Below are 21,985 nucleotides of genomic sequence, written 5' to 3'. Positions count from 1 at the left end.
TCACCTCGAATCTCTCTAAGTCCGATTAAGAGTTAGATTACATACATATAATAAGAATTACATTAGTAGAAACGTAGTTTCTGTAACAAGTGTATTGTCTTAAATGATATGTCTGCTAATTTTGTTGCATTCGACTTATGCACCGAACCTGTGGTCGGAATTCATATAACAGTTTTACACCTTAAATGAACTTATTTTTAAGATTCGAATCACCTAGGATCTTAGTTAGTATAGTTAATTATAGATTTCTAGGATTACGTTCTTATTCGATTTAGCTCTCTCTCTCTCGCTCTCGCTCTCTCTCTCTCTCTCTCTCTCTCTCTCTCTCTCTTCGTCTTTCGCCTTTACTGGAGGCCGTTCACTCAGAGTTTACAAAATCGTGTGTTCCTCTATGGTGGTAAAAGAGGTATGCCAATGGGCCTTAGGCTATCCGTGAGAATCGTGATTAAAAAATAAATGCACAAAATCTCAGCGAAACGCTTTGAACGTTGAACGACGAAATACTGTTTTGTTTTCTTGTTAACTATTATCGGATATGATATACGCATTATGCGATCGAAAAATATCTATCTGAAACGAAACGTCGTTCGATGCTGTCGTTCGTGGAACGATATAAATACGGAAACACGGATCGATATTTTTTCTTTTTAAGAAACGATATTTTTTTCTTTTTTCTTTTCGAATAGACAGATGCCCTTGGTCATACGTCTTTTCTCTCTTTTTTCCTCTATCGATACGCAATTCTTGTCTGTAAATGAACGAATGGTGCGTGGCCGGAACGTTTGTCGTTTGAACAGCGCGTTACACATTTTCTTTTCTTTCTTTCTTTTTTCTTTTTTTTTTTCCTTTTCATAGGTGAGTCAGGGGTTTGAAAGGGTTGGAAAGGGAAAACGTGGAAGAAACACAGGACACACACGCATAAGAGACAGACGATTCTCTCGTAAGCTTAAAATCCAACGAATCTTTACGAATGCCGAACGCCAAACATAAGCTTTTGCTCCTTTTTCGCAGATCTTTCTCTCTCGCTCTCTCTCGTTCCTCATTCTCTATTTTCGCACGCAATCGCTGGTTTTGCAAACGTTACGACATTCATCGCTCGCATATCTCGGACTAAAAACAACATTGGAAAATTTTTAAAGCCATCGTTTACGTGGATCCTCTTTCTTTCGTTCTGCGTATTCTTTTTCTCTCTCTCTCTCTCTCTCTCTCTCTCTCTTTTCTCCCCTTTGTTTCCTCTAAAACTTGGCAGATTCTTTTAAAAGCATCCTCAGTCACTTGCATCTCATTTTCTCGCTCTTTCCCCTTTTTACACGTGAAAAGTTTAAAAAGTTAAAATGTATATCGTGATTTTTTTTTATTCCTTTTAATGGTAAAAGTTAATAAGAAGAAGAGTGTTAACAATAACAATATCTTTAAGGTAGAGTTAGAGCAGCTACGATCGGCGTGTAAATGCTTGAGCGACGATCACGAGCGGGTCGACCATTGGACGCGCACGATTTTTGGCCGGTTCACACGAGATGTACACCATTGGAGCTGGTGTGAACGCCAAATTTACATTTTCGTTTTCTCACATTTTCACATTGTGCAAAAATTTCGCCGGGGAAACGATGTTCCTGTATATATATATATTTATTTATTTATTTATATTTATATATATATATTTATGTATATACACTCAAAACAAGCAAACAACGTAATAAAACGTAACTAAAACAAGCAACATCGAATTTCCGCCGCGTAGGCCGAATTTCATATGGCAACGTAAAACGTAAATTAAACGATAATAACCGCTAAATAATCGCTAACATAATTAACCGTTAATTAAATTACATTTGTACTACCTATCGAATAGAGTTCGAGAATATAAAAATGAAACAACGTGGTGTCAACGGCCGCATGGTAACAATTTCTAATCAACGCAAACAATCATTTAAGGCACCTTACATACAGGAACATCGTCGCGATCGCTCGAAACGAAAGGATAAAAATTCGTGAAATTTATGCCCAGGTCGACGCGCTATCGCTCGTTCAAGAATTTCGCCACGTAGTCCCTAGTAAGGTAGAAAATCAAGCCAAGTATATATACTTTATTTATAATATAGATCCCTCCTAAAACAACCTAAAACCTAGCCTACGTATATTTTTTTTTTTTGCGTTAAAATTCATTCGAATTGTACATACAGACACTGACGTTTAGAATTATGTACAGACATGTACACAGATTATGTACACATAGAGTGGTGATCTAACGCGATCGTGTTAGTCGAATAATAATCCATCTTTTTCTCTTTCCTCTCTTCGTTCATTTTCTTAATTCATCTTTTAAATTCTTTGTTCACCTCGATTCATTTAAATAAACGCTCTCTAACCACGTGTCTGCGTTCGGTGCGCGTATGTATAATGTACTCATGGCTGTATGTATAATCAATTATGTTACAGTTCGATCGCGATCGCACACGATCGATCGCGGGCCGAAGTGAAACTTGAACAACGTGTCTCTCTCTTTCTCTCTCTCTCTCTCTTAATTTTTCCTTCTATAGAGAACTATATCTCGCCTAGGCTACGAATCATCTTCAAATTACATCGATCTGTTTATACATATGTATAATATGTATATATATATAATATATATTAAAATTTATTCTGACAAATATAGTTAATATATATATATTATATATATTAAGTAACAGAGGTAACAAAAATCTTGGGGAGCTTCAACAAATCTACGAACGTTTCTCTGACAAGTGATCGCTTACTTATCCACATTTAAATACGCTAATGTAATTCTTTTTTTTTTTTAAACTAAGTAGAACTAGAGCGAACGTGCAACAAGTCGAGTTCATCATTTTAGAATCACGGGATCTGCTCGCGAATCGTCCGTTTATCAAAGAGACGAATTTTGACTATATTCGCGAGGCGTTAAATCATACCTTTGATCAATTTCGATTCATTTTTTTTTTTTCGATTTTCGTTGCCAATTCGAATCACATTTGCAAAAGATATTCAAACGAGAGTACAATTTGATTTTGCAATTAAATCCGATTGGATTCGCAGGCCGATCCCGTTCACGGTCATCGAAAAGAAGAAGACAGGTAAAAGATCGTTGAAAGGAAAAGAAAGGCGCATAAAGGTAGTCTAAAACGTTGAAAAAATGACAAAAAGAGGCAACAGGTAACAGTTAATGTCTCGTGGCACAATCCTGGGAACATTTCACGTGCATATAGCCATAATAGGTACATCGAGAACCGCGGATAATCGTTAGAGCGCACTGATCGTGGCTAATTATTCCCTTATCTAACACGTCCAGTGAAGTTTTAGCCCCTGCTTAGTTGCTAGTATCGAAAAAAGGGAAAGGACTCGAAACACCGTCCGGCTTGGTTGTCGCTCGTGTACAAGAGCTTTCCTCTAGGCCATTCGTTTCCGTCGACGACGTTCTCGTCCACCTCCAGTGTCCTCCGGTTCGTAATCGAAGAAACGAAAAATGAAAGAAAAAGAAAATAGGAAAATCAGACGGAAAGCTTGCACGTTCGATTATTATCCCATCGACAATCCAACCGATCGCTGTTGCCGCTGCCGTTGCTGGACTGTCGCGTTGTTTTCATCCATCCCACGTTCTCACATGAAAGAGGGTGGACTTCCGGGGTACCCTGTCTCCTCGTTGAACAGAGCTTCGACTACGGCTGCGAAGGTAACGTCCTCGAGGGACCCCTATCCTCGTTTCGTCAATCGGTCGATCTCTCCTCTTCTCGCTGGGTCTTTCATTTTAAAAACTAGGGCTGTCTTGGCCGAGTCTCTTCTTTCTTTCTATTAATCGACGACGATAGAGGCGCCTCGCGAGTCGTCTTCCGGGTGCACGCGTTCCTCACCTGTGTATGATCGCGTAGGTTTAACTTATATAGGTATGGCTGGCCTGGCAGAGAACACGCGGGGCTTCGCTTCGCTCAGGTCCATAGCGCGTACAAGAGGTATTCTCGTTTCTTTTTATTCGTTTGCTTTTCTCCTCTTCTCTTTCTACTCGGCTTCGTTTCATTCTTCACGGAACTACATTATCTATCGTGGAAGTGTCCTTGCTCGTTTAACCTCGCCTAAACGTCAGTCAACGTGCCTGCCTGTTCAGGAGCGTTCAGGTGCGACACCGTGGGTGAGTGAGACACAGTTGTGGCGGCCACTGATCTATGTTTCCACGCGCCTCCGTCGTGGTCATCGACGATCCTTCGACGATCGTGATTAATATATTTTCTTTTCTCTTAGTAGTGCCTGTGCCTATTTACGTAGTTCGCGCGACCGTAAAATACTTTCCTACCGTACCGTTACAGCCTTCGTTAAGGTAACTTTAGTTGAACCGGCTGGGCATCGTCCTATGGTGGCCTGAGCCGGGTCGGGTTGTGCCATAAATGCGCTGGATTCTGAGCGCTGGTGTCGCCGTTGCTTGAAGGCAGTTGCTGCTGATTGTAGTCTTGGGCCTGCGATGACACGCTGCTCGGTTGTTGCTGCTGTGACTGCTGTTGCTGCTGTTGCTGTGGTTGCTGCTGCTGACGTTGTTGGCTCGATTGTTGGGACTGCTGCTGCGCCTTCGACTGCTGCTGGACAGGCCTCTTAGATTCCTGTCCCGTTGAATCGGGCGAGGGCACTGGCCTGTGGGATTTCATGTGGGCACTTCTGCTTTTCACTTTGTGGAAAACTCTGCAAGACAAATCGAATCACAGGGTTAAGCCGATTATTATATGCTGGCAATTCGGTTTCGATCGGGCAGATCGGAGACAGAGGTGAACACGATGCTTTGGATCGGTACGTAGCATACAGACTATGCGAGTGAAAAGAAACGGGAGCTATTAACTCGTGGGCTGACTCGACTGGTAATGTAGCGTAGAAAAGGGATTCTTTTTTTTTTATTATTTAAAAAATCTTTCTCTTTTTTAATGCAAATCGTTGATATCGATGATGAGTGGTTATCTGTAAGTTTCAAGCGGACGTATCTTGAGCGATGCGTCCGGTATTTATGAACTCGACGACAACGACGTATGAACATTGAGCTAATTAATGACAGATCATGCGTATGATGCGCTGCAACATTAATTATCGATTCTATGGTAATGCAAGCGTTCTAAATATTTATTGCCGGAATTATTCGCCTTGACGTGCGGCGTGTAACCGTACTGTAACGATCGCAATTCAAATGAACGAGATCCGAATGCTGGTTTACTGACAGTGGGGATGTAAGCGACAGGGACGCAAATGTAATTGAAAATTGTACTGCGGGCTGGAAAAAATACGCTCTCCCTCTTTTGTCTCATAATGCACGTGTATGAAACGAGGTTTCGTTGATGCGGCATAGTCATATGCTACTACGTGTCGCTATAAGTATGGCGCTATATTCTCTACTTCATATGTACATTGATACTCTTGCAACAATTTGCGACATTCTTTTCATACAGGCAAATCACATCGATTCAATTGCGGAATATCAATGCGGCAAAACTATGCACAGATCGCAACAAAGCGTATTTTGGAAACATAATGTGAGAAATTTGGAAATAGGGGAAAAGAAAAATAGAGAGAGACGGACATTCGTTGATAGTAAACGTTCTCACGGATTTCACGCAACGTGTCTACGGTATGGAAATATACGGAAAGCAATTGTTTGAGTACATTACATAGAGAATAGTGCGTTTCCCTTGAACATATCCAACTTGCTGCCACGGTATGTCGTACAATTGTTTCATGTTAATACGTGATAAGTAAAACATCGATTAGAAAGCGGCATTAATAGGAGCTAGCAGCAAATAGGATACAAGCATCGTGATGAGTCGTTCTGTGAAGGTATGTTTGTAGTCCAGAGTGTTAACAAATATCAGGGATGTTTCCAGTCTTCTCAATTTGCATTCTTCCTTCTTCTCTTCGTCAAAGAAACAGTAACTTCGATATTTACAATATAATACAATAACAAAAGAATTTAAACATTTCTCGAGTCGATACTTGAAACGATATATATATCTCAAATAGAGACAGCAAATATACATATCCCATCGTAAAATTTTTCAATACAAAAATTCGCACTTCGCGGCACAAAAATAATGCCATGCAGAGGTCTTCTGTACAAAATTTTCAACGCAAAAGAATTTTCTCAGCAATTATACCGTCACGAGCAAAATACATCCCTGTTATTCACGAACCCTCCGTAAAGTATACAACATGTAACCGAAATTGGAAGCTACAAGACGGGCATGTTTAATTCGCTACGTGATTCGACAAAAAAAAAAAAAAATAAAAAAAAATAAAAAACAGTAAAAAAAAGTAGGTAACGTATGCAGGAAGGCTCTCTTTCTCTCTCGGTCTGTCTTTCTCTCTCTCTCTCTCTAAAAAAAAGCAAGGTGTTCTCTATACTTGTGCTTGCACCGATACTTGCCGCTCGTAACCACCGTGTTAATCGAGTCACTTGTGTCAGTGGCTGGCCGTCAGTATTTGTTCGAACGGACTCTTTTTATTTTTATTTATTTATTTTTTTTTTGCTTATCTTTTTATCTTTCTTTCTCTCTCTTTCGTTTTCTCTTTCGTTTCGTTTCGTTTCGTTTAGATTAGAGATTGGAGACTTACTTCCCGCAAATCTTGCAGGGGTAGTGAAGTGGGGTGGGCACGGGTAGTTGTTGCTCAGAACTAGTGTGAGTTTGTGAGTTGGTGTTGACTGTGGCGTGGCCGGTATTGCCGGTTTGGGCGGTTTGGGTGCTCCCGGCCATCGTTACTGTTACACTTCCGCTAAAGCTCTGACAACACAAAGAAACACAAAGCCAAAATAAACAACACAAACAAACAACAACGACGTACGACGACGACGACGACGACGATGACGACGACGACGACGACGGCGACGGACATTGATAAGTAAACGCACAAAACGGTGGTTTCACGCAACGCACAACGCGCTCGTACCTTGTGAGAAGAAAGCGTGAGAGAAAAGTAGAAACGACAGGTCCAACAACAAGTCACATGCGACACTTAGAAACGTTCACGCGTATGTCAACTACGCGTGTCGAGTGGTCACGCGCTGTACGTATGTGTCGGGTACGAATCGATTCCTTGTTGCTCGTGAATCTAATTTCATTTCAAATAAATTCCCCGCTTCCGGATCATCCGGTTTGAATTTTCTCGAGCACATTTCACGAGCCACGAGCGAGTCGTGGGCTTGATCGATGATCGATTCGTACTCGAAGCTCGACTGGTTAGTTGGAGAACCTAAGCTCGTTGGAAGATACAGTAATAGTCTCGATAATCGTCTAGATTGTTACATTGAAAAATTCAGATCGTTCTATGGTTACCAAAAAATGATTGAAAAAGGAGAGAAAAATGGCTGTTCGATGTTACATCGTATAGTCCTAGTGAAAAAGAAGCGGTGACATTTAAGTTATACTCAGCAGCTAACATACTCTGTTACTTCTATTACTTTGTTTTCTCTGACAAGTAGATACGATCGTTAAACAAAATTCGACGATTTTTCAAAATTTTACAATCACACTAACCGGAACTATAGGCAGTATCCTGAAATTTTTTAAATTAAGGAAGAACAAAAATTAGAAACTAAATATCAGAAATTACTAATCCTTCAAGGAGAGTGCAAGTCCTTCGGATCACAGATCTAGTTGAAACTTTGCAGGTTTGTAGATTTAGTCGTCCAGTTCAAGAAAATATATCATTTATGATTAGAGTTTTATTATTGCCTTAATTACAGATTTATGTCGAATATTTATCAAGTGTCGTTATTGTTATAGTAAAATTCAATAGTGAAGTAAACTCTACATTCCAACGGTGTGGGGATGATCCCTTCCCCTGCGTTCTATCTTTTGTCTCCAGTCTTCTGAAGACGACTTTTGACCTGCGTGGCTCTAAACAGGCTAGTTCTAACCATTCGCCCGTTCAATAAAGATCTATACAGTTTTCCACAGTCTTCCACTCACTACTATTCCTTTGCGTTATAACGCCTTTAACAGTTCTAGCCTAATGGCGATATCCAAAAATCCCCACACTGGTAGCAATTTTCGGATGTTGGCGTTAGGCCACAATACCACTTCATAACTATTGATAACAATTTGGAACAAGTCTCTAGTTAAGAATAATAAAGCTTCAATCATAAATATCTCAAAAACTATTGAATAGTTGTCTTTATAATGGTACATATTCTTGAACTGTATGACTAAATCTACAAACCTGCAAAGTTTCAACTAAATCAATGATCTAAAGGACTTGCACTGTCCTCGTTACAATATTTTACATTCGAACTACGTTCGAAGACAGACAAAATCAATACCAATGTGAAACCAAATAGACTAAAGGAGTACTCGAAGATTTGGAATGCGATCCCGAGGCGAACTAACCAGAGTGCGATGAAGAATAGATTTGTCTTCGCTAAAGTCCATCTCCGTGACGGACGCGATGGCGTCGCGGAGCTCCCTGGTGTCCTTGCAATCCTTGCTCTCTGTCTTAATCTTTGGTTTACCGTGACGAACACGGAGTCTCCTGTACTCGTCCGGGCAGAGCCTCTTCCACAGATAATAGAATTGCACGCATTGTTTCGCGGACTTGCCACCCACGTCTCGCGAGATCGCAGAGAAGTCCTTGTTGTACTTCAGCAGGCCCTGATAGAATGCGTCCATTTCCTGCGACGTCCATCGGTCGGACTCGTGGCACTCGTAGCTCAACAACGGATGTTCCGCTGGCAACGGGGGCGTTGGTCTCATCAGCTTCAGCATCGCTTCCTGCAAATGGACGATAAATCGCGTTCACATTGTATGAAGGAAAAATTAGAAAATTTGGCGACGCACAGAAACGGAGAAGATGAGAAATTCTCTGGACTTCGCGAAGGATGAAGTTTCGTAACGGAGGTACCGTGAAGGATGAAGAATCTTTTTACAAATGGCTACCATTTTCGGTAGATACCGAAGATGGAGATCGTTGGTGACTCTGAGAGACTAAGCATGTGAGGTACTTGGGAAATTATTGATCAAGCTTCGTGCAGTTTGTGTTCTCATTGGGAGACGAAGATATTGTTGGAAGAACGTATTTACAAGGAACAAATGGAAATTGAAAAATCAAGATACTGTCACATGGTCATTCGAAGGTCTAAGGTCACAGACTAGGTCGTTAGGTTGAACCTTAACCCATTAACTGGGGATGACAAACTGACTCCACATTGAAAAATTCTGTTTCACAGTGTACAACGAATTAAATCGTAGTGAATATTTGAAAACGTTCAATTTAATCGTGATATATTTAACTCCTTGGGACACGCTGGGGTTAAAAGTATCCCACCTTTTTAATGCACCGTAATGCATGGTGGGACATTTTTAGTATATATATATAGCATAGATTTATATTTCGTCTTATTTACGTAAAGTTGTTGGTAATACCTTCGACAAATGTTATAAATGTATTCGCTTATGTTGACAACATTGAACATGGAACAGTGGGACTATTTAAGTCCCACTTTATAACAACAAATTTAATTAAATTATTATTTTTCTTGTTTTTATTTTTATCATGTGATTCCTTTCTTAGTAAAAATATACGAATTTTGTTTCATTTAAAAGGCAATCAAATTTCTATGTAACATGGGACTATTTTATTATCTGAAATCCTGTGCCGCAAAGAGTTAAACACAAAGTGTCATTCTTATTGACCTTCGTTGAGGACGAAGAAGAGTACTACCTGTAAACCCAGTTAATGGATTAGTATTGCATAAAGGATACGAATAGTGATCACAGTGTCATGATAGTGAAGTGATAGTCAAGATTATTCAAAAGTCACAAATTATCTCTAAATTCGTGTAAATTAGAGGTCAAGCTCGTTTCCAGAACAAAGATGGCGGAATACTGACAACGAAAATAGCTTCGCGATATGTACACAAATCAAAAGATAGCATACTTGGATAAATTCGATATTTACACGTTCGTTTGACAGAACAATGGAATAAAAATGACAGGTAATGACAGTACGCCATCTTCTCGTCTCGACCCCTTTGTTTTCCAATTAACATATACAGCTGGTGTTAAGGAAAGAGCAGAGAAATCCAGAGGTCGTGGGGACAGAAGGGAATAAAGGAATTAAACTCAAAGAATCGTACATGAATATTTCCTTTGCACATGTGCAGCAGATGAAGCGCGTATTCTTTGTTTCTTCCTCCACCTGGTACCGCGGCGCAGCATGCAAATTGTAGGTACATTTCCACTGCAAAACAAAAGTTCCTGTTTTGTTTTTTCTTTCCTTTTTTTTTCGCTTCAGACACAATTCGCGGAGAACAACGCGCGCTCGCGTGAAAGCGTAAACTAAATGTAATTTGCGCTTGCACCGCGACGACAATCGCGGCATTGCAAACGTTTCACGTATTGCCCCGTGAGCTTTATTACAATCTACGTTTATGCACCGGGTAATCTACTTATTCCTTCGATGCATTCTGCGCTATGTCGAATAAAAATACTACGAAACGTCGATCGATCGGGATCAATTTGCCTGATCGAGAACAGGACGAAACTTTCCTCGATTTCGTCAAATAATTATTTTTAATCGTCGTTCATCTTTTTTCTTCCCTCGTAATATTCATTTTCAGCGTATTTCCTATTTTTCCTTTCTTTCGACGACTGCGCGATAATTCAATTTCATCGCGGGCAAATTTGCTTTTTCTGATTAACGCGATGTTAACATCAAAACTACCTGTCACGCGCGCTTAAACGTACCGTACACAATTGATATTAATTAAAACCGTACAACGAAAATAAAAAAACCGTGTAATTGTGCTCCTATTTTAACAAAAATCGATATTAATTTCCCAAAAGCGACTGTGGAAATACAAATTTTGATATCGTCGATAGTTCCAATGTTAATGTACAATTTTTCAACCTGCGATTATCGCTGTAATTACGAATTATCGTATTTTCTATTATTAACCCTCTGTTCTATTATTAAAGTTTCGATACCTATGCCATAATCAACAACAGAGTCAGTCACACGTGGAGTCATTTCGTTTAACCGTTTGAGTACCAAGCGGCGCGATCGCGCTTCTTCTATTTTGTGTCCAAAAGTGCCAGCGCTCTGACCTGCGAAGCTGACAATCAGCGCGCTCGGTTGGTGAACGCGGAATATGAGAAGCGCTATCGCGCCGCTCGGCGTTTTTGGACACGGAATATGACAAGCGCTATCGCGCCGCTTGGCAAATATCGATTGGGAAACAATAATGACCCGTGGCACTCAAACGGTTAAACGCGGCGAAGAATAACACGCGATTAAGACAGGAAATCATCGACAAAAATTCACCACGTGTCTCGCCCGTGATACTTATGTTCGACCCGATATCCTTACCACGTGTCTCACACGATATTCTAAGCGAAGGGGTTAATATTAATTACAACAAAGCGCGTGGAAATGTTTCAATTTCAATCCCGCGTAACGTCTCCGTGTGTCGACGGGAAAAATTGAATTTAATATCGTTAAAGGACGGGGTTCTGCTCTTTAAAATGCTCTTTGAATCGCGCCGATATGACTTCCGGTATCGGAGATATGCTCGTTTACTATCGCTGCCTCGCTCCAGCTATCGAACCTCTCGCTCATACGTCTTCACTGACCTGTCCCAAGTTCCCTATTCATCCGGTGGTCAGTGACAGACGCCCAGTCAGCGATTTTTTACTACTATCGCTATTACTCACGGCGCGTGTGTTTGCAAGAGAAAAAAGTAGGCCACGTTGAGGAATTTCGATTGATTCAACGTATCGCGTAATTCAAATGTCGCGCTTTAAGGTCACACGTTACTATGACCGATGGGGAAATCGACATGGGGCAAAATGCATTCTCAAGGATACGCTTTCCTCTATCTTTTCACCCTATTCCCGTTCGAATTCGACCATTTTTCCTCTCGCAATTTTGTGTTTGAAGTTAACGTTACATTGGTTCATATGGGAAATTATATTAGTTCTATTAATTGATCGATCACACGATGTTGTCTTATTTGCAAATGCTAGAATGTAAATTAGTAGCTTGGCGGAATAAACTTTGCATTTAATTCATATGGTAATGCTTGTTTGTCGAACTGTGTAAATATGTTGGCATAATTTCCAATTAAAAATGATCCGCGAACGAGGTATTAAAAATACACGGAAACGGATATCCACGCGGATAGAGATAACACAAAAATATTTTAATTGACAAAGTTGCAGTATTTTGCGAAAGGCAACTTTTTGGGTTCTATTTACTTTCCGCGTACATTACAACATGTCGTGGCAATTTTTAGGTCACTGAATTCGTCGAAACTTGTATTACGTTTATGCATATTCCGAACCACACTGTTCCATTTGAAATAAAGTTTCGGTGACCTTGGAATCTCTTTGAAATTCTGGTAAATAAAAAATAAATAAACCCCAAAATTTACGTTCCCATAACGCCACAATTTTATCCATTAACGCTATTTGATATTATCTACGTCTTCGTGCATAACTTATAAATTATAAATATTCCCTAATACAACACTGTGTATACAATATTTATAATATATAACATATTACAAGAGACACGCTTTACCATAATCTTCTATGTAAGTTTCGATTTACGCTGTACAATCACTCGAAATCCCATATAACCAACCTCTCTCGCTTTCAAATATGCGTATGTACAAGCCATAGAGAAAACTTCTTCACCAACGTTAAACCTCAAATACAAGTAACAAAACAAAAGTCTCGAAGTTTGCAAACCTATCGCAACAATGTCGATAAAGCAAATCCAGAATGCGTGTAAAGATTCACTTACATTCGTTATCCGTCAGCACGTTATTTATACCAGGATCCCAGAGCAGATGATCAGCCTCTGGCTCGCCTTTGCCTCTGTCTCCATCGCTACCGATCGGCGGTATCGTAGCCTGGTACCTCGTGCCTATGTTAATTCTAGGCGGAGGGCCATCGTTGCCTTGCGAGTCGTCGGAGCTGAAGTCGGAGTCCCTCTCGTACTGGTGCAGCCTGGCGTAGAGGCCAGGCCCAGGACGAGAAGGATCCAAAATCGGTGGAGGCGTGTAGCTACTGTCCCAATGTCGGTCACAAGCCTTCCTCAATCTCGACGGGTACGAGTGCGACGTATTAGCATATAAACCTCCATCCATACGTGGCCTCTTTCTGCACTGTCTGACAGGACTGCCAGTCGGTACGTTACTCGGATTAAGAAAGACATCCTCGTCCAGAAGCTCTTCCTTGATCTGCTCCACCGGGATGGGCAGATTCCCACTAGCTGTCTTCTGCCTCATGTTATTGTTCTTACTCACGTTGGTCTGTATGAGAAACTTGGTCGGGTTCACCACTTGTTGCTGGTTGAACTGGCCAGCGTTGTACTGATGGTTAGTCTGAACGTTCAGACCCAGGTTCACGGTGACAGGCTCCATTTTGGGCGTAGCCAGTCGCATCTCCTTCTTGAACGTCAACGCTGGACTCAGGGAGCCAGTCTGCACCAGAACGTTCGTCTTCTGTAGTCCAGCCGTCTGTATCAGCTTGAACTCACCGTTGTTGTCCACCACGATACCAGCCAGGCTACCGTTACCAAGACCAAAGTCCACCAAGTTTTGGCTCGTGATGAACTTGTAGGATTGGAACTCGAATCGCCTACGGCTGGCTGTCGTGAAGTCCTTGGGAGTCGACGAGAGCAGCGGATCCTCCGAGTTGGGCATCATCTGGTTCTGAAGAGCATGATGCGGCGACACAGGGAAACTGGTGCCTGTGAACGAGACAGGTCCCGGCGATGAAACGGAGGACGGCGGCAGAGACGACAAAGGCGATGGAGCTGGTGTCGCTGACAGTGGACTTGGCAGTGGTGAGTGTGGATTGGGTGAACCGGACCCGTAGAGGTCGGCGTCTGCCTCGGATTCGCCTGGCAATACTTCGCTCAGAGCTTCCTCCACCGCCGCCGCGGATGACATCGTGGTCGCGTAGAACGCCGCTGATAGTGGCGACGAGACTTGTCTAACGCTTTCAGGGTCCTCTTGAGGACTCAATAGCGGGAAGCTCCCGGTCAGGAGACCCTCCTGGCTAGCTGGAGGCGTTGGATACGTGAAGCTCGGACTGTCGTGTCTCGTTAAAGGAGATGGTAAAGGAGACTGGGTGGGTAACGTGTGAGGACTTTCCGTATATTGGGCACCGTAGGTACTGAATTCAGCCAACGAGTCTGGTAACGGAGAGTTCACCAACGCCTGCAGGTCAGGGTTCACCGTGTGCTGAGATGGATAGCGGTCTTCCAGGGTAATGTCTTGTAGCTGCTCAGTTGGTTGCTCTTGCAGGAGGCTTGCTGTCTGAAACTGCACGGTTTGGCACTCGATTATTTATTTATTTCATCGTTTACATATACACGATATTAATCGCACGAGGGGGATGTAAATTAATACGAAGGAAAAGAAGATCGGACAACTAGATAAACAGTGCTCAGCGATGAAATAAAAGCAGATCAAAGTCATTTTCAACCTTCAATTTCATCGCGATATTTAACCAAGAGAACCGCCATCTTTTGAAAAGCATCGGAAACAGGGAAACCATAGAGAAAACCGCAGGAAAAACATCTGCAGCGTCGACACATCGCCCGGAGCCTCCATCAGCGATATCGATTCTCATCCTGGAAGCTCTCGTCAAAAATTGAATTCGCCAGGGGACATGGGGTGAAAAGTTGGCGGAATGAAGGCGTTCCTGCGGCACGCCGACGGATGCAACCATTACGCTGGAATCCCCGGTATCCGTAGGTCAGGACGTTAACGAGACTTCTCGTTGGCGAGGGGACCAGAACACGAGGAGAGAGGGGTCGGCGAGATATCCGGCGGATAGGTGGAGAACACGGGAGGATACGGTGCTTTTCAAACGGCACAAAGCGGCGTCGTTGTCGTTGCCAACGTTGGTGCAGTCGGCGTCAACTACTTAGATAATTCGCCTTATTAAATTCTGCGTCCGGAGAGGGGACGACCCCCTACACCGTCGCGTAATTGAAACTAAAGCGTTTTCGGCGCTTAACGCGGAACGAAGAACGGTACGTCGGGACTAATTAGCCCGTCAAAGGCTCCTGGATGTTCTATCTTGGCACGAGCGACGAAAACACCTACGCTACACTCGCGAACGTTGCTCCAGCTTCTCTCGGCTTCGAGTTTTTCCTTGGAGGCAAGTCGCGAGCTGGATGGTTGCTCGTACACGATGTTTGGTAGACAATGATGCACCGAAGACGTGTTTTGACAGCTGATAGGAGGTTCCAGGTGGGTACATGCGGGTACAGGTATACGACAGTTCTGCAGAGGTGGAATTATCGTCGCTCTAATTACCTGAAGAGAGTCCAATTGAGTAGCATGAAGCAAAACGCTGTCAGGAACTGCGGTGACCTGCTGGAACACTTCATCCTGAAGACTAGGACTGAAGTAGCCACCATCTTCGGAGTAACCTGTCATTGAGAAACTATCTGTAACCGCGGGCTGAGCTTGCGGTTGATTACTTTGCTGCTGCTGCTGTTGTTGTTGTTGCTGCTGTTGCTGCTGCTGTTGTTGCTGTTGTTGTTGCTGCTGACTGGTCGTCGACTGGACCGACGTCTGATAGGTCAAGTGCAATCTCTGCCCGGGGTCGGAAGTCGTTCTCTTCATGGCCATTTTGGTGGTGCCCTGGAAAATAAGAAATTCCATTTCTTGCTTTAGTAAATTTTGCCGTAGAAATTCAATAGCGCGAATAACGAAAGGGAACACAATACTGTGTAAGAATTCAAGAAAGATGAGTACCTTCAAGATCATGTCGGCTAGCGCCTGCGCCTGAGCCTGAGTCTGAGCTTCCTGCAGCTGCTTCTGCACGGTCGCGTGTCCGGAAACGGTGACATTGGGCTGCCGGAAGTGTTCGCCATCCGAAAGTCTGCGGACTTTCTCCGCGGAGGCCAATGGAGGCGGCGCTGGCACGGCAAAGCTCGTTTTACCGGAAATCTGCGACGCACTGTCGGCTTGGGTGGTAAAAACCGTCGCGTTCGTGCGAGGCTGCTGGTTCGTGCTCGTGTCTGCTGCTGCAATGTGACAGAGAATACTTCCTTCAAATACCTATTCCGTGTTCACATCCTTATATAACTTTCGATGCGATCATTTTTCTTGTCCCGATTTCTCCGTTGCAATAGAAAATTCGTGATAATATCATTTTGAGAGATTAAAGGTGTCCTTAAAGCTATTTTATCTTTCACTATTATCGTCACTTGTAAGAGACAGGGATAATTTAGGAAGAGACTAACGTCATTCTCCATTGTTATATACTGCCACTAACACTATGCATCCCCCGAGAAACAAATGAAAACTAACTTTGCGTCGAGGTGGTGGAAGTGGAGTGGAAGAAGCTCTCCAAGTTCCGAAGCTTAGCTTGCGCAGGTCTGATCTACATTGTTGTAAATATTGTTCACTTAACGCTGCAATAGTACGAGAATACAAGGATATTTATTTACGTATCCCAGAGTCGGATAACTTTCAAGATAATTCTGGTTAATTATACATTTATCAACCTGCACTGTGTATCGAGTATTTAAATCACCCGAATAAATTATTCCAGCGATTTTTGTAAGCATTTCGTTCGAAATTAATGCACAAAGCACCCGGGAAGGGTAACCGAATTTGCCTGGGTAAAAACGCGTATCGAAGTGCAAATATTAATTTTGCCAGACGAAATTAATGCAATAAGGACGAGCGAACTGAAAAAAAGGAAAATGAAAAAAAACCGACATCCCCCCCTTTTTGATCGTCATTAAACAATATTCCAATAAATTCGAATTCAAATAAACTTGTCTATTTACTTTATCATCGCAGTTTAATTTCCCAGAGAACGGCGTGCCTGTTTGCGTGTAACTTGCGTGAATTTTCGTCGATAAAACGTGGAATCACGGCGCATGCTTCTCGAAACGTGACTGTACCCTTCCGATACAACCGACCAACATATTTTATTAGTTAATTGAAGTACCTCGCGAACTTTATATGCACAGGAATCTTAAAACGCTTTGTCGATATCGATTTGTTTATAATTAAATATATTTTCCTACGTGTAGCCGTAAGATATTAACAATGATTACTAATTAGGGATTACACGATCCAGCAAACTGTAATTTCTTCTCTAACCTATAATATCCATTAATCGTGATTCTTGTAGCGTTCATTTTCCTGAACAACGAATCCCTAATCGAAATTACTATATCGACACCAAAATCATCGTTCAGTAAATCTCCACCTCCATTTTCTCCACCTTCACGTGGTAGCACCTAGTAATTAGTATAGTACTAGTATAGCGATACCAAGCGAAGAACTATGTACCAAAATTAAGATATTTCCTACTCACTGCAAATTTTTAAAGACCCCTTTGAATTTTCTCAATTTTCCGAAATTTTATAACAAAATTAGATTCCCTTTTTCAGATTTAACCGGAAACGACGAAATCGTGTTTCCGTTCTTTCTTTCCGAGGACCTTTTTACGCGACTAATTGAAGAAAGGGGACCAGGGACGTAACAAGGAGGAGAAAGGGAGGGGGGGAAGGACCAGCGAATGCTGCAAAACGATTCGTCCTTTCTGGCTCGTCTCGGCCGTACATACTCTCCCTTATTATGACGTTAATATGAATTAATCGTACTGCCAATTACGAGAACGTACTTTGCCGAAGCGTTTCAGTTTATGGGGAATAAATTATGACGACTGCGATCTTCTTAAACGAGCGCCGATTCCGTCCATTTGTGCGTCCCTTAATTCGCCCTTTCACGATCGTACGAGCTGGAAACGGAATAATCTTTGGACCGGGGAAAACGGTTTTACTACCGTGTCTCTGGCAAAGCACGGAGCGTTCCTAATTATTTGGGTTTCGAAAAACGTTCCGCCATTCGCGAGCGGGAGAGGAGAAAAATATTTCCAAAGCTGGAGCACTTGGAGGCATTAAAGCAGGAGAAAGATTGTTGCGTAATGGAAACGTGAACGCGATCCGATCTGCGATTTTTATTCGCTCGTGGAATTCTGGCAAATGGACGAATTAAAATTCCTTTTTACCCTCTTTCGCCTCCTGCTCCATGTAGAATGGGATTTAATGTTTATCGACAGATTCCAGATACGAATGATGAAAATCGTACGCACCTGGAATTATTCCTGGTACCTGCGAATCGGTAGACGCGAATAATAACGATAATCAATAAGATATTCCAATAAATCAGCCGGGAAAAACGAAGTAAAAATACGAAACGCGTAAACAGTGAACTTTTGTGTGCTCGCCAACGATACGATGTTTAAAAGTATTAATTTTCCGCATGGGGAAATAGGATTTGTAAAACGCGAGAGTTAATCATCGGACAATTGGGACTTGCAAATCCATTCGCGGATGTTATTCGTTTGGTTTTGGAAATTTCACGTGTCTGCGAGAGATTTGCGTAATAAAATATCCTGGCAAATGTTTGGACAGTGTACAGTGAAAAATTCTTTCACTTAATTTAATTGGAAAACTGGGTATAAAAGAATTTCCCACGACTTTACCTTTCATCGTTATTACGCAAGTATTTCTATTATTACTTCTGCAATTATGTTTGTTTCCCGGCAAATTTACCTTCGCCTTTCATTCAGATAGAAACCTACACCGCGTATATATTTATTTTCACGCTGACGTTATAATTATCGTTATCTATACGCCACATTCCCGACTTAATTTTTCCCACAGTTCCACTGCCCGCTCATTATACATTCAACACTGCAACAACCGGTATATACCATACTTAGGTCCACATTTTAGCTAATTGTACGTATACACAATTATGCATACACAAATATGTGATAACTGTACGTGTACGCAATTATAAATTACATACGTATACAAATTGGACGTTAGTATACACGTCTAACTATACCTGTCCACCTACGCGATTACCTGTTTAAATATCACCGAAAAGCTCTAGTTCCAAGATGGACCAAAAGGAGAATAAACGAAGCCACCGAAAACACGAACATCTCTGTAAAAGGAACGGATAATAGGAAATTGTATGATCTAAAAAGTACACCACCTTCGTGACGAAATTACCAAGGAAACGAATTTCATAGCACGCAATCTAATACCATGACACTTACGTACATATATAATATATAGCGCTGGCAGTGGCTCCGCGAGATCGATCAGTAGAACACGTCAGCGTGTTATCAGACGATGCGCGATACCACCGCGCGCAGAACCAGCGCGGATAACGAATTAACAGGAAACAATTTCCCCGCTGCAACGGGCCGCCCTTTCCATCAATTCCTCCGGTTCGCGATCAGCATCGACAGCCGATGCATCGGCGGAGACACGGCGCTGGCTCGTTGAAAAATACATTTCGAGGCGCGGAACGTCGTTTACGACGGCAACGAAACCAGACAGATATAAATGCGAGCGTATCCTGGCGGAGGCGCGAGAAGGAAATGGGATCCGCGGAGGGTGCCGCGCAGCGGTGTATCGCGAGAGAAAACTTTTCCACCACGATTCCATGAATATCTAGCCTTCGTTCCCGGCTTCGAGAGTTCCACTTCCGCCTCGCTTTTTCAGCTTGCAACCGCCACCAACACGCGCCATCAACCTGGCCATTCCAACGTTTTTGCTCATTGTCGGCCGGCACCCACGCCGCTAATAAATCAACCGAAAGAAATTAATATCCGTCTTTGACTATCGCTTCCACCCCCCGCCGGGGGTAAATTGAAATCGTTGTAAACGCTCTTGTTCGCACCACGACGGAGATGGAAATTGTAGCGACGGGGGACGACCGATCGATCTCGACGCGCAATTTGTCGTACGTGCCACATCGACTACGTCCCTTGCAGATTTTCCTCTCTTTTCCTTTTTTTTTTCCACTTTCTTTTTACCGTAGATTTCCTTTTTAGAGATCTTAGCGAGAGTGGAATATCGAGTCCCCTGGAATACTCGGGTCTTAGGTTCGTGTACATTTTTGGGTTGTTTTTTGGGGAAAATCGTGGCGAAATTTGAAAAGGATTTTCCTTGAAAATTTTCCTTCTTAGAGAGATCTTAGTGGGGGTGGAATATCGAGTACACAGGAGTACCCAGTTTTTAGGATTTTTGGGAATTCTAGGTTCGCGTATATTTTTGGATCGTTTTTAGAAAACTTATAGCCAAATTTGAGAAGGATTTTCACTGAAATTTTTACTTCTCAGAGAGATCATGAAGGGGGTGGAATATTGAGTGAACAGGAAAACCAAGTTCCTAGGATTTTGGGAGGTTTGAGATTCGCATATAATTTTGGGCTGTTTTTGAGAAACTCGTGGCGAAATTTGAAAAGGATTTTCCCTGAAATATTTTCTTCTTAGAGAGATCTCGACGAGGGTAGAATATCAGGTCCACAGGAGTACTCAGTTCTTAGAATTATGGGAGTTCTAGGTTCGTATGTATATTTGCTTAGTTTTGGGGAAATTTAAGAATTTAAAAATTTCCTGCGAAATTACAATTTGGGAAGATCCTTTTATTTTTCGTTCACTGTGAAATATACGATCGTGGAAGGATAATGTGTCGTTTGAATTTCAGGTTTAGGTTAGGTGTAAATGTACGAGGGTTTGATTTTTGGAATTTTAAGGAACGCAGATTTTGCCGAATGCAGCGTTCCTTTTGACGAGCTTTCATAGTTTATTGGATAGCTTTATGATCGGTTTTCTGAAAAACTTTCCGGCTCTTTCAGCAGGCATTTCTTTGAAGTAGTTTTTGCAGGGTATTCAGTTCCTTGTCATAGGAAAAAGTTTTGTAAAGACCGGAATAAATGATAGTCTGACCGTGAATAGAGCGAGGTTGAACGTTTCAGCTAAGGTTCAATATTTTTTACCAGCTCCTGGCTATACACGAGGTCTAACGCTTTATCGACGAACCACACGTTTCACCTTCTTTTCGCCGCGAATTTTCCTCTCTAATTGCTGCTTTTTGTCTTGAACTCGGTGCAAAGTTTATTCCAATCCAGTATTCTTCTTCGAAAGAAATTAAAAACTCCTCTTTCCTTCATCCATCATATCACAGAATACACCGACTATCCAAACCGTAACGAATCTCCCAAACTGCCCGATATTTTACAAATATTAAAACAGAAAACATCCTCGATGTACGAAAATAAAATTTCCATCCCCAAAATTTCACCGAATACTTGTAGATAATTTAAGTACAAAAGTATAAAAATATCTCTAATTATTCTATACTTAAATTCCAAAATAATCGAAATACAGGTAGCCCTCCTACAACACGGTTTCACTATAACACGATTCATAAATTGCGGGAACCCCTCTACAACACGGTTTCGCTCTAACAGGATAAGAAAATTGCAGTGACGACAAAGAAATTTATTAAATTAAGATTTCGTTAAATTAAAATAATATCTTTGCTTTTCTTTTGTTTTGTGTTGTACATACGTTTATATTTGTAATAAAAATTAAGTTGTTTATGTAGAATTAAAAAACAATTTGTTTTTAGTAAGTTTTCGAAACGTGACCTTTTTGTACTGACTCTGGGTCTCATACAACACGGTTTCACACAACACATTTTCTAGGAACCTATCTACCGTGTTGTAGGAGGGTTAGCTGTATTAAAAATTTGGATACTCGCTATAGCAAAATATTTCTGAATATATCCACGGAAAATAAAATTCTTCTTAGTCACGTCTGTTTCTAATTTCGTTAAATAAACGTCAACGCGAATATTCGAAACGGGCGCGATTCCCTGTCCGCCATTATTTTAACGAACGCTTACAAACGCGTATTTAGATTCGCGATAAACCCCTTACAGGGGTGCGCGGTCGATAAATCAATGTTTCATATTAACCCGCCGAAATTCGCTAGACGAGGAGCCCCGGATGCATTTTTCAACCGGCGCTTCTACACATAACGTTATGCGGACCGCAAATCCATTTGATGGCCAGGCGCATTTGTACGGTCACGTAACGACGTAAATCCGTGCGGGCGAAACCGCCGGGGATTTTTGCAAATTGCCAATCATTGATCGC

At 41.9% G+C, this 21,985-nt stretch overlaps 1 protein-coding gene across 1 annotated transcript in view; it reads right to left on the bottom strand.

Moving 5' to 3' along the window:
- Window positions 1-716: 716 nt before the first annotated feature.
- Window positions 717-21,985, bottom strand: part of LOC108549383 (uncharacterized) — a 45,578-nt gene continuing 24,309 nt past the window's right edge. The window contains exons 3-10 of the mRNA XM_017902733.1: window positions 15,755-16,026; window positions 15,311-15,640; window positions 12,781-14,308; window positions 10,112-10,215; window positions 8,331-8,747; window positions 7,219-7,259; window positions 6,595-6,774; window positions 717-4,683 (exon numbers count right to left, since the gene is read on the bottom strand). Coding sequence (XP_017758222.1) covers window positions 4,359-4,683; window positions 6,595-6,774; window positions 7,219-7,259; window positions 8,331-8,747; window positions 10,112-10,215; window positions 12,781-14,308; window positions 15,311-15,640; window positions 15,755-16,026 — 3,197 coding nt within the window. The 3' untranslated portion in view covers window positions 717-4,358. The remainder of the gene's footprint in view (window positions 4,684-6,594; window positions 6,775-7,218; window positions 7,260-8,330; window positions 8,748-10,111; window positions 10,216-12,780; window positions 14,309-15,310; window positions 15,641-15,754; window positions 16,027-21,985) is intronic.

The sequence above is a fragment of the Eufriesea mexicana genome, unplaced genomic scaffold (assembly GCF_001483705.2).
Source record: "Eufriesea mexicana isolate 0111107269 unplaced genomic scaffold, ASM148370v2 scaffold1920, whole genome shotgun sequence".
Classification (NCBI taxonomy): domain Eukaryota; kingdom Metazoa; phylum Arthropoda; class Insecta; order Hymenoptera; family Apidae; genus Eufriesea; species Eufriesea mexicana.
Note: the sequence above shows the minus strand (reverse complement) of the source record. Positions and strands in the feature narration are given on the sequence as shown.